The sequence below is a fragment of the Dendroctonus ponderosae genome, unplaced genomic scaffold (assembly GCF_020466585.1).
Source record: "Dendroctonus ponderosae isolate FM_Combo_2020 unplaced genomic scaffold, Dpon_F_20191213v2 Dpon_F_20191213_1, whole genome shotgun sequence".
NCBI lineage: Eukaryota > Metazoa > Arthropoda > Insecta > Coleoptera > Curculionidae > Dendroctonus > Dendroctonus ponderosae.
This window is the reverse complement of record NW_026017110.1, coordinates 61,191,652-61,207,456: the sequence shown is the minus strand read 5'-3', so window position 1 is coordinate 61,207,456 and position 15,805 is coordinate 61,191,652. Positions and strand designations below refer to the sequence as shown.

General features: G+C 34.4%; 3 protein-coding genes across 5 annotated transcripts in view; all 3 read right to left on the bottom strand.

The window, feature by feature from the left end:
* LOC109540864 (phosphatidylinositol 3-kinase regulatory subunit alpha) overlaps positions 1-9,361 on the bottom strand; it is a 46,050-nt gene extending 36,689 nt beyond the window's left edge. The window contains exons 1-3 of one of the 2 annotated variants that reach the window (XM_019909357.2): positions 8,936-9,361; positions 7,800-7,871; positions 7,349-7,420 (exon numbers count right to left, since the gene is read on the bottom strand). In XM_019909357.2, the coding sequence (XP_019764916.1) occupies positions 7,349-7,420; positions 7,800-7,871; positions 8,936-9,125 (334 nt within the window). In that variant the 5' untranslated portion in view covers positions 9,126-9,361. Of the gene's footprint in view, positions 1-7,348; positions 7,421-7,799; positions 7,872-8,920 lie in introns of both variants that reach the window. The other variant, XM_048661007.1, reaches the window with a different exon arrangement.
* Positions 9,362-9,846: 485 nt separating this feature from the next.
* On the bottom strand, positions 9,847-11,949 carry LOC109540877 (nischarin). Its single transcript, XM_019909381.2, has 4 exons — positions 11,383-11,949; positions 11,130-11,321; positions 10,912-11,079; positions 9,847-10,856 (listed from the first exon to the last, which is right to left on the bottom strand). The coding sequence occupies exons 1-4, from the start codon at positions 11,821-11,823 to the stop codon at positions 10,287-10,289; spliced, it is 1,371 nt and encodes a 456-aa protein (XP_019764940.1). The 5' UTR covers positions 11,824-11,949; the 3' UTR covers positions 9,847-10,286.
* Positions 11,950-12,401: 452 nt separating this feature from the next.
* On the bottom strand, positions 12,402-14,480 carry LOC109540891 (protein jagunal). 2 transcript variants are annotated; one of them, XM_019909414.2, is made up of 5 exons: positions 14,287-14,480; positions 13,984-14,114; positions 13,738-13,879; positions 13,435-13,659; positions 12,402-13,332 (listed from the first exon to the last, which is right to left on the bottom strand). In XM_019909414.2, the coding sequence occupies exons 2-5, from the start codon at positions 14,085-14,087 to the stop codon at positions 13,204-13,206; spliced, it is 600 nt and encodes a 199-aa protein (XP_019764973.1). In that variant the 5' UTR covers positions 14,088-14,114; positions 14,287-14,480; the 3' UTR covers positions 12,402-13,203. The 2 variants fall into 2 exon arrangements, with proteins under 2 accessions (XP_019764973.1, XP_019764972.1); XM_019909413.2 differs by having other exon boundaries at positions 13,984-14,123; positions 14,287-14,479.
* Positions 14,481-15,805: the final 1,325 nt, after the last annotated feature.

Genomic DNA, 15,805 nt, shown 5'->3' with positions numbered 1-15,805 from the left:
ACCAGCTAGCTAGCCTGGCTGTTATATCACAAAACGCAATAACTCATACATAACTCGAGCCATTGTAATTTCCTGATTTGTTGCTATTGACGTACCAACGTATGAAAATGAATCTGCAAGAGAGAATCTGAGCTAAAGGATGTTAACAGGAGACTTGCGAACAGACTATCATAATATAGTCGAGTTTAAATAATTCAAAAATGCAATATACACATTATCAATTCTGAACTACGACTTGATGTAACCTTGAATGACCTGAGTTATGTTGAAATATGGGAAATGGAATGAAAAGAAAAAGCCATAAAAAAGACAAGTACAATAAATCCGAATCAAGACTAATATAAAGTTAATAAATGTTTTTTAAAACACTCCCAATCTTCCGCAGATATCCTTGACTCTGGATTATCAGCGAGGAACTGTATTTGAACAACTAAATAAATTAACATCAACCAGATGGTAATAAACAGAGTATTCTGTAAAAATCTACGACGCTTTACGGCAATATAAAACAAGTCTGGTTCACCGTATGCATGATGTGAAATGTTAAGGACAAATTTACCAGTATCTTATTAAGTACTAAAGGCAAAAGTTGAGATATATGAACGAATTAAACGAAATCTGAAAGAGATAATGGACGCCTAACTCAGGGTTGCAATCTTTATAACCCATACTTTAACTGAGAAGCGTTAACACAACTACAACAATCCTTTTTACATTTTAACTCAATTCAGTTTCTTGTATATACTTATTGCGCATCTTCGCCATTTATTCAGCTTTACAAGTTCATATTTAAATTTGAAATAGAATACATTATTCACCAAATTACTTCGCATGGAAGTTTACTACAGATTTACTTTGTGTTTTAAAAAGTTTTGCGGATGCTTCGAGTTTATATGCGACCAAAATGAATAATCCTGTATATAGTTAAGTGCTAAAACCCTTCCTTGGGATTTACGACAAACAACAAATAAGCTTGGGACTAAAACGAACTTTTGAGAACTCAACCGACTCCTTTAAACGTTTAATGATATAACCCGAAGTTTTCGAAAAACCACCCTCACGAACCCCATCTGGAAGTTTTCCCTTTGCTTCCACATAGTGGTTTCCAAGTCGTTCATTATGCTAATATTCATCCCTCCAAACCCTCTGTACCCTTGATATTTTGCATGAACATTAATTTTTGATTAAGTATGCTTTAAATCCTCGGTTTTGGCGAGTCTTGAATCGATCTTCATTTCGGTAGTCCATTCTAATTTTAGAGAAATTATTGAAATATCGTTATGTCATCTAACTATCACTTGGTCCTGTTTTTTGTCAAATTCGTTAATGCTGGTCGAAAGTTTCATAGCTTCTAGAACAGATTTGATTCTGAACCCCTTCAAAATGTCATCCATATCGCACTGGATCCAGATTTTTATCAACTTTGCAAATAATGGTCGAAAAATTAGTTCTTCTCGCAACTGCAAGCTCTCATTCAAAAATGCCTAACTTCTAAGCAAGGACAAGTAAAAACTTGAAATTTTCACAGTTTCTAGAAAATATCTGATTCTAAATCCTCTAAAAATGCCATCCAAAACGCACTCGATCCTGATTTTTGCCAACGTTGGTTGAAAAATTACTACTTCTCGCAACTGCAAGCTCTCATTTAAAAATTCCCAACTTCTAAGCGAGGTCAACTAGAAACCTGAAATGTTCATAGTCTTTAGAAGGGATTTGATTCTGAATCCCTTGAAAATGTCACACAAATCGCACTCGATCCTGATTTTTGCCCATTTGTAAATGCTGATTGAAAAATAAATCTTTCCCGCAACTACAAGTTCTCAGATAAAAATTCGTAACTTCTAAGCACGGACAAATAAAAACTTGAAATTTTCACAGTTTCTAGAGAAGATCTGATTCTAAATCCTCTGAAAATGCCATTCAAATCGCACTCGATCCTGATTTTTACCAACGTTGAAAGTGTTGGTATAAAAATTACTACTTCTCGCAACTGCAAGCTCTCATTTAAAAATTCCCAACTTCTAACAAGAGCAAGTAAAAAATTTGAAATTTTTACCGTTTCTAGAAGGGATGTGATTCTGAATCCCTTGAAAATTTAATTCAAATCGCACTCAATCCTGATTTTTGTCAACTTTGCAAATGCTGATTGAAAAATAAATCCTTCCCGCAACTACAAGCTCTCAGATAAAAATTCGTAACTTCTAAGCAAGGACAAGTAAAAACTTGAAATTTTCACCGCTTCTAGAACGGTTGTAATTCTGAATCCCTTGAAAATTTCATCCAAATCACACTTGATCCTGATTTTTGCCCATTTGTAAATGCTGATTGAAAAATAAATCTTTCCCGCAACTGCAAACTGTCATCATTTAAAAAGTCCCAACTTTAACCACGGACAAGTAGAAACTTGAAATTTAAACAAATCCTATCTTGTGATCAAGACGAACTGGCAACTTGAAATGTTCACATTCTATACAAAATATGTATTTCATTCCAAAACTCTTGAAAATGCCGCTCAAATCTAATCAAATCTTGATTTCTGCGAACTTTGTAGAAAACCGACAGAATTGCTGAAACATATTACGGTAAGTGCATACTCTGATCCGAACTGTAAGCCCCAACTTATAAAATTATTAACATAATGGAACAAAACGACTTAGAACGGAAACAAATCCTCGTTGCCAGAGTGGGGTATTAAAAATGGTATTATTGAAACGCGCTGCTGGTCCTTGAGGTGCTTCAGAATTGCTGAACTTTTTAAGTAAATATGTACGGTTCAACGACCTAACAAACCCTGTATGAAATCATAGGCACGTACGCCGATGCAAATCCATAATCCCTTAAGACTCTGAAAGGTAATTAAATAAACAGATACACACTTGCTTTCGGTCTATCTTGCTCAGAACCGTGCTTCGGAGGGAGCGAAAAGGAGGGTGTTTAAATTAGTAAAGTGGCAGGTATTTAACGAAACTACACAGGCTGTTTCAAAATCCAGAACTCAATTAGCAAAGGCATTAGCAAGAGTTCCGGAAGTTTTACTATTAAAACTCGATCATTGAAAATGAACATCAATTTAAACATCTCGCAGCAGAATTTGGAAATTTCCGAGCCAGGTTAATTAATTGTATTTTAGCAGGCTGAAGGGCTAAACAAAGTAGTCATTTTGGCATACTTGAGACAACAAAGTCTGAGAAATAATTTGTATCTACACCAGCAGTACAATGTTGGGAGTGGGTAATGATAAAAATAATTATGTCAGACATTTATTACACGCTTAAACATTTGGCAAATACAAATTGAATTTCGTAGCAAAGGTTAGAGTCGTGCATCTATTTTCGGTATGCGCTAATTATCTAGGAAAGCAATTTAATTGATTCAGAAAGATAGCACGTGGAGCATCAAGTAATACGATCATAACATGTGCAACAATTGGCGGTTCAACTTACCACCCAATGATTTTATAGCTAAATTCTGCTCAATCCGAAATTAGTGCCTGAATAATCAAATAAATCTAAACCAACCCCCCCTTGCCCCTGGTTTATCTCTTAAAGTTTTCGGGATGTCAGTGAATTTATGGCAAATACCCAGTGTTTTGCACCTTCACTTTTAATGGTCACTATTATACAGCGATTAACTTGCCTGAATTTTACGAGTTTCACGATGGTTAAAGGAAAGACCTTCTGGTTCCATCCACATGTATTTAAAATGGAGCTGGTGTAATAAAAGCTCTAATGACCGTCAGCTAATAGCAGTGGACCAGTAAAGGTTGGCGCTAATCTATGCAACTGATAAACTTAATCGGTAGGTGTTAGTTTACGACCCTTTAAAAGAAAGATAGCTACCCGTCTTCAACACCTCGTAATGTATGGTTTAAATAAAACTATCAAACTTTCAACGGGCTGATGCTACTTTAAATATTGATTAGACCTGGCCAACCCTAACCCTAAAGGAAATCAGAATAATCCCCTGCTTGTACCAAGACTGCAATAATCTATCTTCCAATTTGACGGCATGCTTGCAGTCTCTTTGTTCAACCGTATCCCCATTGCTTTCAATGTAATACGATTCAAATCCATTGAAACTAATTCTGAATACTAAATGAAAGAGACAATTGCTGATTTAAAATCGAACAGATCAGACAAATCTCCAGCTATGATCCAAAAACAACTGCACGACTTTGAAACGTTCAAATTTGAACTTTGACCGGTTGCGAGTAACAAGAAATCTGAATTAGGGATGAGAGAAAAACATTGATGTTTCGCAAACATCGATGTAATTCGTTCGATATTTTTACCATCGATGATAAAATATCGATGTTAGATCCTGAAATGAAAACATCGGACATTTAATGTTGATACTAGATAGAAACATTTCGAAAAAAGCCTGTTTTTGCAGTCAGTTGACCGAAAAATGTGGCAACTCTAAGTTGAATAAATTTAGTCGATTATTTACCAATGCATTGTTTTAAAATGTCATAGTAGTGTAAATTAAAATCATTTTAGTGTAAGTTAATCAATTTGAAATTGCAACGGCAAACCATCACAACATCGATGTTCTGCCTTCGATGTTTCCCTAACATCGATATTACCTTTCGATGTCAACATCGATGGCTACCATCGATGTTATAGGATCGATGTTCTACCCCTAATCTGAATGAAAAAATGCGAATTTCAATGATCTGTCCACTGATAAGCAGCGCCAAAGTGATCTAAAACCGCCTCATTTAAAAATAAGCGCGTTTTGCAAGTTCTTAACTAAGTAGATTTAAAGTTTGTTGTACAACCCTCAATTAAAAGCTTATACTTTTAAAATGTGCAATTAGACCATTTTTGATGGTGCCTGTCTGCCTGGATTTTCCACGGGTACCGACGAAAAACAAAAAGCCTGTTAACTCGACTTTTTTTGTTTGAACATAAGTAAGCTCAATTAACTGATGACTTTATGGAAAAGTAGATGCCTTCAAATTTAAATGAACTTGCAGTAGAAATGTATTCAACAGATTATAGGTTTTAAGGCAGTTGACTTATTGGAATATTACATTGCATACAGAGAGGAGCACAGAGCGAAATGTACGTAAACAAGTTCGTACTAACGATACATGTTTAATTGAAATATGATTGCAACAACTCACTTAATTCCTACAAAAACCTATTGTTTCGACTATGGCCAACGTTATGTCTACATATAAAAAACTGTCTATTTCAGAAACATGTGCAGGCAACACAGAGTATTTTAGTTCGTTTTAATTACAGGGATAGTTATTATGATAAAAATTAACTAGGTCACATGATAATATTTCCGATAAGTGTTCGAATTATGAGGTCTTAATGTTTCATACGCCAATAATGAATTACAAAATATTGATAACACTATTGAAAGCTAATGTCGATTATAAAGGGACGTATCTACGTGAAAACGACAACGTTTAGCGCTCAGAAAGATCGAAGCAAACTTAATAGGAAAATTGCATCTGACTTAGCGATTACTTTATCCATTTCAGAAGCCAACAAAAATTGATTAAACCGCTCCCAGCCCAACATATCGGCCACTCACCTCAGAGACGATTTTTTATTTTGTACGTGAATTAGTAAATCTATGTCACACATTCACCATCTAAAACGCCTGGTAAATGTCTTTCAAGAACCTTGGGAAAATAATGATATAACTAACATATTGATTTTTTGAGCTAACAGAAACGAAAAAATTCACTACACTGCGGTTTTACAACAAATCACACTTGGGAAAAAATGGAAGAGACACAATAAAACGTGTAAAGCAGACTAAAAGACAAAATCCTCAAAACAAGAACATTTCGAAAATACTCTCAGCTGATAAATCAAGCTATTCCAAAGTACTAAAACTTTCGATAAAACATGTAATATTTCGTCATTTAGAATGTTTTTGCTGTGTGTTTAATGTACTGTTAAATTCCCCCGAATATGAATCAATTGGCGCCAAATCTGAGGACCTCGCGGACTATTTAACCATGTCGTTGGCGATGAGGAAGTAAATGTTTTAATAATCACCTTTGTAACTGCGGTTTCCCCTATTTTTTCTAGGACATTAGGACATATTTAAATAGCATTTGTTCTGTAAAATTATCTACAATAATATACCACAACGTATAAAATATAATGCTTAGATACAGAAGGGCTCATGATCTCATCAATCATTATTATCAATTTAAACCTAGCGTTGTTAAATCCACCGAAGTTCCAACTATATCTCAAACAGACTATTACAATTCCAATAGACAATTAAATATATGTGAGCGTCAGCATACAGTGCCGATAAGCAGGGTCAATTCTTACTGAAACTGCTCTTTCGCCATTTTGTTTTGAATAGATTCCACTAAAAACCTTTAAAATTGCGGTAACTTTAATACAACCATCTGTGATGAATTCCTATAGCAGATTCAGCTCTTACAAAATTCGATAATTTCAGATAAAAATGTTTACAATGTGCGGACCCTACCTTAGCATGATGCTACTGTATTATCTGGCAACGTTAAATAGTCGGGATAAAACAAACTACAATCTCATTCAGTGTATTGCTTTACGAATCTGGAAACAGACAACACAACTTAAGGTGCGATCAAAAACAAGAAAAGCGAAACCAGTTTCCATAGGTTGGAAAAACATTATTGTATTAAAAATTTCGATGTGCAGTGCCTGCGAGAATATGCATACCAGTAAATATGTAATGGAAGCTTTCAAGAGCTCTCCATGCCCACTCAAATACGTGCATGTTTCCAAAGAAAATGTACTCATTTCTCTTGAGATTACCGCACTATCACAATCACGGAAATTTCCCATTCATTCACACTGATCCACTTCGATTGCTAATTGAAAAAAAATTATTAGAGTTATTCTGACAATGAAATTAACTACTTTTAGTTAATCTACTAAATTCACTAAGGCGCAGTAGATAACGGAAAATGCAAAGATAACAAAGGTGTTCGTCCCTGAGCAAACCTGATCTGACTAGTTCCAATGACCACACAATATTGGATTATTTGAGAGAAAAACAATCTAACAGTACCATTGCAATCAAAGTCTAAAGAAATTAATTGTGAAAAGAAATGTGGGAAACGTGTTGAACACTTTTTGCGAAAGGAACACTTAAAGCAGGACTTTCACGGCCATTGTTTGAAACTGGTGCGATTTTAGGGAATATAATTTATTCCTACTGGATCTATTCTGGTTCAACACTAAACTGATAATGAATGAATCAGTCCAGTCCTTCGAGCTGCTGGTGCTTGCACCTTGCAAAACGTCAGGAAAAAACTTAATCTCTAATATTTCTTCTCTTCTTTAAAATTTTCGAATATCTAGCCTAAAATGGTACTTACAATGCTTGCAGAGAATCGGTGTCAAGACATAGATGCCCTCAAGCTTATGCGCGGATGGTTTCTTTTCTGGCTCTAAAAAAAATCAAAATTTTAGAGCAAGTTTTAACTATAGCCAAATGTAGGAGATAACGAAACCCGTTTTTATTCATAAAGCATAGTCAGCTGATTACAGTGAAACTCAATACTCATTTTCCAGTAATTGATCCACCTACTTAGAGGCTTTTTCGTCAAGTTTAAGGACATTTAAACCATCGAAAATTAATGATTGTGGCATAATTGAAAGTAAATAATTACACGAGAGCCTACCATAAACTGTGGTTATTTTTAGCTACTTATCAGTCAAACCTAAGCAGCAATATTAAAGGACTATGATGTTGATCATTTTGCTATTGTTGGGTAAGGTCAAAAAGAATCTCGCGAGTGGTAAAACGCACATATTTAGGAACTGTACCTGGTACACCAATCTCTGAAGGATGGTGAATCTTCTTGTTAACTTCTTGGCCGAGCAGTTTGACATGTTCAACTAAAACAAAACATAGTATCAGTAAATGTTCTAAAAACAACTAGAAAACACAATTCTGACTACTAAAGCACTGGGGCGCGGTAAATTCAAAAATATATATATTGAAAGCGTTTTATTAAATGTAGATATATTATCAAATATTAAACTCAAATGCTGACAAGGTAGATAGTTTGATCTATAAATTCTCGGAATGCCGAGACTAATTGATAACATGCAAACTCATTAAAGCAAACAATTTCTCCAAGCTGGGAATAGGGTATGTTATCTACACATTTAAAAAACTTCACGCCAAGTTGTTTTGCATTAAAACATCACATACCCCAAGTATTGTACAAATGCTAATTAATTTGACTAGCTTGATTTATAAACCAGAACGACTTTATTATATTTCTACCCACAATTAAGCTAGCAATAAATAGTTCTAATAGTTATCAACAAACACATAAACATGTCTAGAAAGTTGACCTATTATAAACTGTATATAGCTACAGCTCAATAGTTTATGTTTTTGGATTCATGCAAAGTTGCTGCTAATTTATTTATACCAACGTTACAGAATGCGCTTATGGGAAATAGTAAAATTGTTTGGCAATTCACTCGATTGAAAGTGGCATACAAAACAATACTTTTCACTAGGAACTCGATTCCTGCCAATGGAAATAAATGCTCCAACGCAATTAGAGACAATGAAGGTCTAAATAATTTTATGATTTATGCCATTATAATACGCTAAGTAAAGTATAGTATTTCTAAATAAAGAACAAAATCTCATTAATTCCATGGTTATTAGGTACTTACAGGGCAAGGAATGAAAAATCATAATTGTTCAGTGCAAACACAGTTAGTAGGATAATTGAAATAAAATAAAGATTGCAGAAAATGTAATTTATTTCCGAAGCATTTACTTCAATTGGCAGTTCTGGTTGTCCAGCCTGAAGTTAAACATTGAATGTTTTCGCCTGAATGGCCAATACAACTGTTAAATGGCATGTTATGTTTTATTTGAAAAAGCGTCCAGTATTTACATAATGAACAAATCAACTACGTACTGATATTATACACACCTCGAACATATCCAGAGGCACCAGTTCTTCTATTGTAAGCAAACAGTAGATTGGGGTTTTTTAAATGCCCATAAGGAGAACTGGCTGAGATTTCAAATGTGTCTCCTCTTTGAATGGCTAAATAAACTCCATTATTCTGTATGGGTTCAAATGACTGCAAGGCCTGATAAATGTAAGCAAAGTCCCCCATTTCAGTCCACCACTAAGGTCTTTAAATGCACATCTCTCATACATAACTACTACTTGATCTTCATGGTGTTTAGCATAAACCAATGCTAGAAGCACTTAAACATATTTGAGAGTTTATCATTTTTTCTTATTTGTGCAAGTTTAAACGTCCAAATGTCCCACATTTTATTTTGGCCCACTTAAACAAATAACTACAAAAACTAAATATGGCGACATTACTTTAAAACGTCAAACTGTTGTCAGCATATGATAACTAAATTTAACTACCCAGGGTGGCCTCTATGAACCGCACCAAAAACTATTTTTATTAATTTTAAATTTTCTTACTACTTTAGTAATTAGTTACATTAAAAAATAATTAACAAAATAGTGAAGAATTCTCTAAGAAGAGGACATCGTTGTCAGCTTTGCAAGGGGCTAATATAGGAAAAAATGTTAATGTGTGTATGTGTGCGATGTGCGCACGCTAATTCTGAGCTGCTGCAAAATTAATTCGTAGTCAACTACTCAGCTACTGAATAAGACGGTCTTTTTTTATTTATACAGTTTATACACGGTCTTTTTTTGGCTTGGGATTTGCTCCATCTGAAAGAAACGCCGATAATACTATTTCGAAATCCAAACTATTTGCGGCGAACGCAAACGCACGCCGTTTGCACTTGAAATAGCAATAATATTTGGGTAATTTTGATGAGAAGGTTTCGAGAATTAATTCGCAAGAATAGTGTAGTCATAAAATATATTACTTGAATATCTGTATTCGGTACATGTAAAATTCACTGAAATTCATTATTACAATATCACAGAACATTTCTTGAAATCGGTTTAGTTTATAATTTCGAACCCGCAATTTTCGGAACATTAAAAATATTAGACTATGAAGGGTTTGCGTGGCTGTTGAAACGTTTTCCGGGCCTATAAACGGTGGCTTAGAAGTTCGGAAAACTTTTCAACCGACATCAAAAATATTTTCAATAAAAGTATAAATTCAACACTGATACATACGTGTTTCGATGCATTTATCTAGATCAACTGTATATGTATTTACCACCACAAAATAACAACATAACGAAAAACGAAAATAGTTTTTAAATGAATATTTACATATATTAAAATCTATCTGATTTAAAATACATTGTCTGGGTATTGTGCTAAATTGGGCCTATTTGCACATTTCCTTTGATAGATCTGGAGTTTTTCCTTCTTTGACTATTCTTAAGGCACTTAATACAGATACCTTATCTAATTCTGATTGAGATGGTTTTTCATTATCCAAACAGATATCTTTCGCCCTATTTCCAAAAAGCTCCAATACCTTAACTCTATAATCGATGGTTGTGGAAACATTATTTCCAGTGAGAGTAATATTTTCTAGACATGGTAAATTGCCCAAGTATCGGAGATCCTCAATTTCCGTTATTTTATTGCAACTTAGATCCAAATTTTCCAACGAATAGAGTTTTTTAAACCCTTTGGTCGTTACTACGTTATTTTGTGACAAATTTAAAGATTTAATGTTGCCAACCTTTGTGTGAAGCTGGTCGCAAATAGTTATTAAATTATTGACTATACTTAGCTCTTCCAATCTAGGTAAATGCATAAGGTTTGATATTGTCGATATCTTATTGTGATTGAGTATTAAATGTTTCAAGCTCACTGCCAAATGTATTGTCTTGTCAATATCAACTAAATTATTATGGCTCAAATCTAAGGTTTCTAATGCGTCCCATTTCTAAAATAAAATCAGTTGCCTTAAATTGGCTTCATGCATAGCGTTGCACAATCACCTGACTTCCTTCGATTGCAGTTTTATGTAAAACATCACATTGTAAAATATCACAGATGGATGTTGCATCTGTGTAACTAACTTTTAACACAGTCAGAGTACTTCTCAGGCTCCCTAAGGAAGATATCATGCTCAATGAAATTTTTTTAAAGCAAACACTGCTATCAATCTAAAAGAATTAAAATAAATGGACTATCAAATTGAAGTAATCGGAAATACCTTCAACTGCGACATTTCAAACGGGAGCTTGTTGAGCACAATATTACTCTGCAAATATTCACTGTTACTCCCATTAATTACTAAACTATCCAATTGGGAACACATATCTAGAATGGGTCCCAAATCCAAAGGCTTCTCCAGGTTGTCAGCATCAGGAAAACAAGACTTTACCAGTTCACTTATCGCATATAGCTGAAATTAGGTGAGAAGGTAAAGGAAAACGCGAAAAACTGGATATTTGCAGTGATTAAACCTCTAATGGAGACATAGAAAAGGTCCGGGTTGTTGACAGAATAAAATCTGCTTCAGCAAAACATTTCGCTGATAATTCTTGAAGTAAAAAGTATATATCGTAGACGTGAAAATCTAGAAATTCAACAAATACTCTTGGCATTGTCCGTTTTAAAAAGACTAAAATTTTCTGTGAATACTCTTCTAAAGCTCTTCGTCTAGACTCAATGAATTCGTTTGATTTATTCCCAATAACCTTCTTCGAAGGAAGAATGTCTTTAGATACCCCATGGTCCACAACAAGCTTGCTATGCAAATTGAAAAAATCATTATATCGGTGCTTTACTTTCCATTTAACTTCACCAACAGTTACATGTATCACATAGTATGTTACACTTGAAAACTCTTCTGTAGACGGTATTTCTATACTTGATCTATTTTGATTGCGCCACAAACAGGCCATTGAACACCTTTATTGTTCTTCTTCTATATTGATAAATTGGAAAATTTTATTGTTCATTTATATGAGGGGGAGATCAAATCAAATCAAATTAAATTAGGTTAGACTATGGAGATTCCACAGATTATTAAACTATTCCTTCATGAAGGTTGCGTTACTCATCGCTTACTATAACCATAAAGTTAGAATTTTTTTTCTATGAAAGCCAGACAAATTTTGTAAAAACAATAACAAAAAATAAAAACAAACCCCTATAAACATCTAAATAGATTCCGCTTCCTGATAAAAACATCCAAATCTTTCAAATTAAAGCAAATAGTTAAACAATGCAAAGGAAACATTTAATATTTTAATTCTTAGATGCATTGTGCCTCGAATATATTTTTATTTACTAAAACTCTGCAAGGGAGCCAAGCTCTATTTTGATTTTCCAATTTATTAACGGAAATTTAGTTAATGGAATGCTCTATCGTTTGTCCACTATTTTTAATCTGGATTAGCCCACTCAAGAAACTCGCTAACTCAAGAAAATAATGTAGGTATGTTGTTCAACAGAACGAGTGGTAAATAAAATATGCAAAAATATTTTAAATTTTTATTAAGTCTAGTACAGATTATCAAAAACAACAGTTCGATAGAACAAATGAATTTTATCCAGTGAAGAAAAATACATCAATTCCATCAATCAGTAAACTCTCTAGACTAAAACAAACGAAACCGGCTGCTAATTGTCGCAGTATAAAACCTTTTATGCATAGTAAAGCGTCAGCTTGTAACAAAAATAGCCACAGAAGTTTTTTTTGTCAATATATCAGTCACGTTTTTTTTACTGTACAAAAAAAACGTGACTGAACTGTAACTGAACGACTAATATAAGTGTGGCTATTTATGCTAAATGCTCCAGAATCTTTACTATGAACAACTAAAGGCACATAAAACATTTAAAACAACAAACGAAATAAATAAAACAAAACTTCATAACTTAAGCCTATAAAACATCAGTTCAGTTTCCGTCCAAGCCACATAAACTATTAAGTTACTAAAATATTGCAGTTATGCCTTGCACGGATACAGCGTATATGAATAATCTGAAATCTAAAAATATAGATATGAAACTTTACCGCAAATAAACCCTATGGCACGGTTCAAACCTTAAATAGGGCATTTCTAAAGTTACAAACAACACGTTTTATCAAAATACTACATGAAATATCAAATATCTTGTAAGTTGGTCTAATTATCCTAAAAAATTTATCACAAACTTTGATGCAAGTTTTATATGTACTTTAGAAACCCTTACCTACCTACAGAACATTGTAAAAACGAAAATAACGGCATTGAAAAGTATTGGAAATATGTAGACACTTCTCAGTCCTTGGGAGTCTATTCAGCCCTACGAGCGCCTCTGGTCTTCCAAGCAGTGATCAATTTGAAGCTGAAGTACATGGAGAAAGAATGCACTTGAAGTGCTATCATCAGGAATGCATACCAGAGTAATCCGCATGGATACATCTGGAACAAAACAGAGTTTAAGTCCAAATGATCGTTTGAAAATCCAGCAGTTTTTCAGAGTTTACGTTCTTATGCAATGCAAGTTTTTATGTGTATATTTACCCTCCAGTAAACGAGATCGACCACATCGAAATAGTCATCCGAGACGAGGAAGATGTAGACTTCTGAAAACCAGAAAACCAGCGCATAGAGAATGGGGAGATATCCAAGGAGCACGATGGAAATGATGTAGTTCCTCATAGAAGTAACACTGTTCTTCTTAATGGCATCCAAGCAGAAGGCTGAGGCCGTAATACTGGACAACCAAAACCATTCCCAGGCAAAAGGCTGGAAATAAAAATAATTCACAATAGAAGTCAAAACTTTGCTTCATGAAACAAGTTGAAGTGAAGAAATGATACTTACTTCTGGTACTTCAAGCTCTTCAACGATCAGGATGAACCAGTTGAACCTATCAAGGATGTAGGGTACCAGTTTGGCAAGCATAGCAAAGCATAGAAAGTAATGGAGAAACACGCAATACTTCAGTCTTGACTTGTTTACAGCGCTGAAACCAAAAGAGGACCCGTTACTTATAATATCCATTTATTAAAATAGGGTTTTTTGGCAGAAACTCAAGAATGGTAACAGAGGTTTGAGGTTAAAACTTACCTCTGTTGGTATTGCACAGCGATTCTTTGCCTAAAAGTGTGATCTTCTCCCCCAGCCGATGGCGGCGACTGATGCACAGGGTGGTCAGACGAAGCCAAAGCCATTTTCTAGCCTTCTAGTTAAGCGGTTTCCTAAAAAAACTAATAATAAACTTAGCCAAAGCTTCCCCAGCCACAACGTTCATGCAACAATTGAAAGTGAAATACAACGCCAGCTGTTGCGAAATAGATTTATCCGTAAGACACGTTTACATTAACGATTACTACAAGCAAACTTAAATAATCTGCCAGCCAGTCAACTTACCTTTGAGTGAGCGTCCTTTGGAGCAAGGCGATCGAATTAAAATGTCTGGAAGATGATGGCTTGTCTTTACAAGCCGGTAAAAAAGCGCCAAAGAACTGATTAAGGAATGGAAGGGGTGCAGTGCTGCCAGCTGCTACCCTCCAGATCCGGGAGGGCTAATGGTTGAAATATTTCCACATTTTCATCTCTGTCTGACTGCGGACGTCTAAGAGAGACAACGCAATCGAGCTTGGACGTTTTCAGGAACAATATCGGCCTCCTTGAAACAAACGGCAATTTATTATTTGAATCTTAATGCCGTTATAGATATCACGGCCCCATCTGACAGACAGACCCTGAATTACCTCAACATTATTTATTCCCCCCGCAGGAAGGGTGGAGAAGGGTAATGGAGTCATGCACGTTCTAGAACAAACACAGACTTTATTTAAAATAAAAGAATTAATTATTTTTTGTGGGTTGTCGACGAATTTAGTTTGAAAATCCAATAAAGCTCTCTAGAATCTGCGCTTTTTGTGTCATTATAATATTTAATTTGCCGTTTGTTAACTTTTTTGTTTACTTGATTAGTTGTGGTCTTTCCAAATTTTCAACATTTTTTGATAGATTAAAAAACATTAAATTTTTATCCTTAAGTGAAATTTTAAGGGAAAATTGAAAATAACGCGAAAATTCGCACGACATAAAGTACATGAGCACCCACTAATGTAGAAATTAAGTCAGATTCTCGGATATAACAGAGACAAGTTGTCTCTGGATATAAAGCTCGCAATTTATTGATCAAATTAAGTGCTGGTAGTGTCCTCAAAACTTAATAAGTTCGATCGGAAGTATTTTTAGAAATCAGTATTTTTCCGTTTCTTCATATTTGTTCTTCGTTTTGTATGGACATTTCCATAGTATCAAGTCTATCCGCAGTGTGTAATTCACTTTTGATTTAAAAATATGTCGTTCCTTTCTTCCAGAAGTTAAACAGAGTGTTTTATAATGCGTGCAAATATTTTACGGGAATGTGAAGGCTATTTTAAAGAATACACTATTAGTTTGGTTTTTTCCGCGGAAATTGTCCATCTGAATTATGAGCAAAGAAGTTGCATATTTTCATATCTTAATTCTCCCAAACAACATCGAAATATGTATTTTTGTACACACTAACAACATTTTGAATAAAACACAGTAAAGTCCTTTTATAATGAACCCGGTTATAGTGAACTTTCGGTTAAAACAAACTTTTTTCCTTTAATTGAAACGTCGTCCATGAAGACCAACGTATTTTTTTACTGGTTATAACGAACTTCCGGATATAACGAACTTCCACATTAGCGGAGTTGTTTCCTGCGGAGTTGTTTATATTAGTGAGAGCGAGAGACAGGCAGTGACTTGTTGTTTTTTGTCGCGTTATGTAAGTAAATCGTTTTAGAATAGAAAAACAAAAACGCAAAGCTTTTTCACTAAATGAAAAGTGCGAGATTATTAACAAAATAAAAAGTGGAGTAAAGCAGAGTGACATTTGTAAGGA

Excerpts from the sequence above, each read along its gene's own strand:
- LOC109540877 (XM_019909381.2), bottom strand. The coding sequence starts at position 11,823 with ATGGCCTGTTTGTGGCGCAATCAAAATAGATCAAGTATAGAAATACCG. Across the intron at positions 11,080-11,129 it reads TTGAAATGTCGCAGTTGAAG|ATTGATAGCAGTGTTTGCTT; the intron begins GTATTTCCGATT and ends TAATTCTTTTAG. Across the intron at positions 10,857-10,911 it reads CTGCAATCGAAGGAAGTCAG|AAATGGGACGCATTAGAAAC; the intron begins GTGATTGTGCAA and ends ATTTTATTTTAG.
- LOC109540891 (XM_019909414.2), bottom strand. The coding sequence starts at position 14,087 with ATGGCTTTGGCTTCGTCTGACCACCCTGTGCATCAGTCGCCGCCATCG. Across the intron at positions 13,880-13,983 it reads GCTGTGCAATACCAACAGAG|CGCTGTAAACAAGTCAAGAC; the intron begins GTAAGTTTTAAC and ends TTTTGGTTTCAG. Across the intron at positions 13,660-13,737 it reads AAGAGCTTGAAGTACCAGAA|CCTTTTGCCTGGGAATGGTT; the intron begins GTAAGTATCATT and ends TTTTATTTCCAG.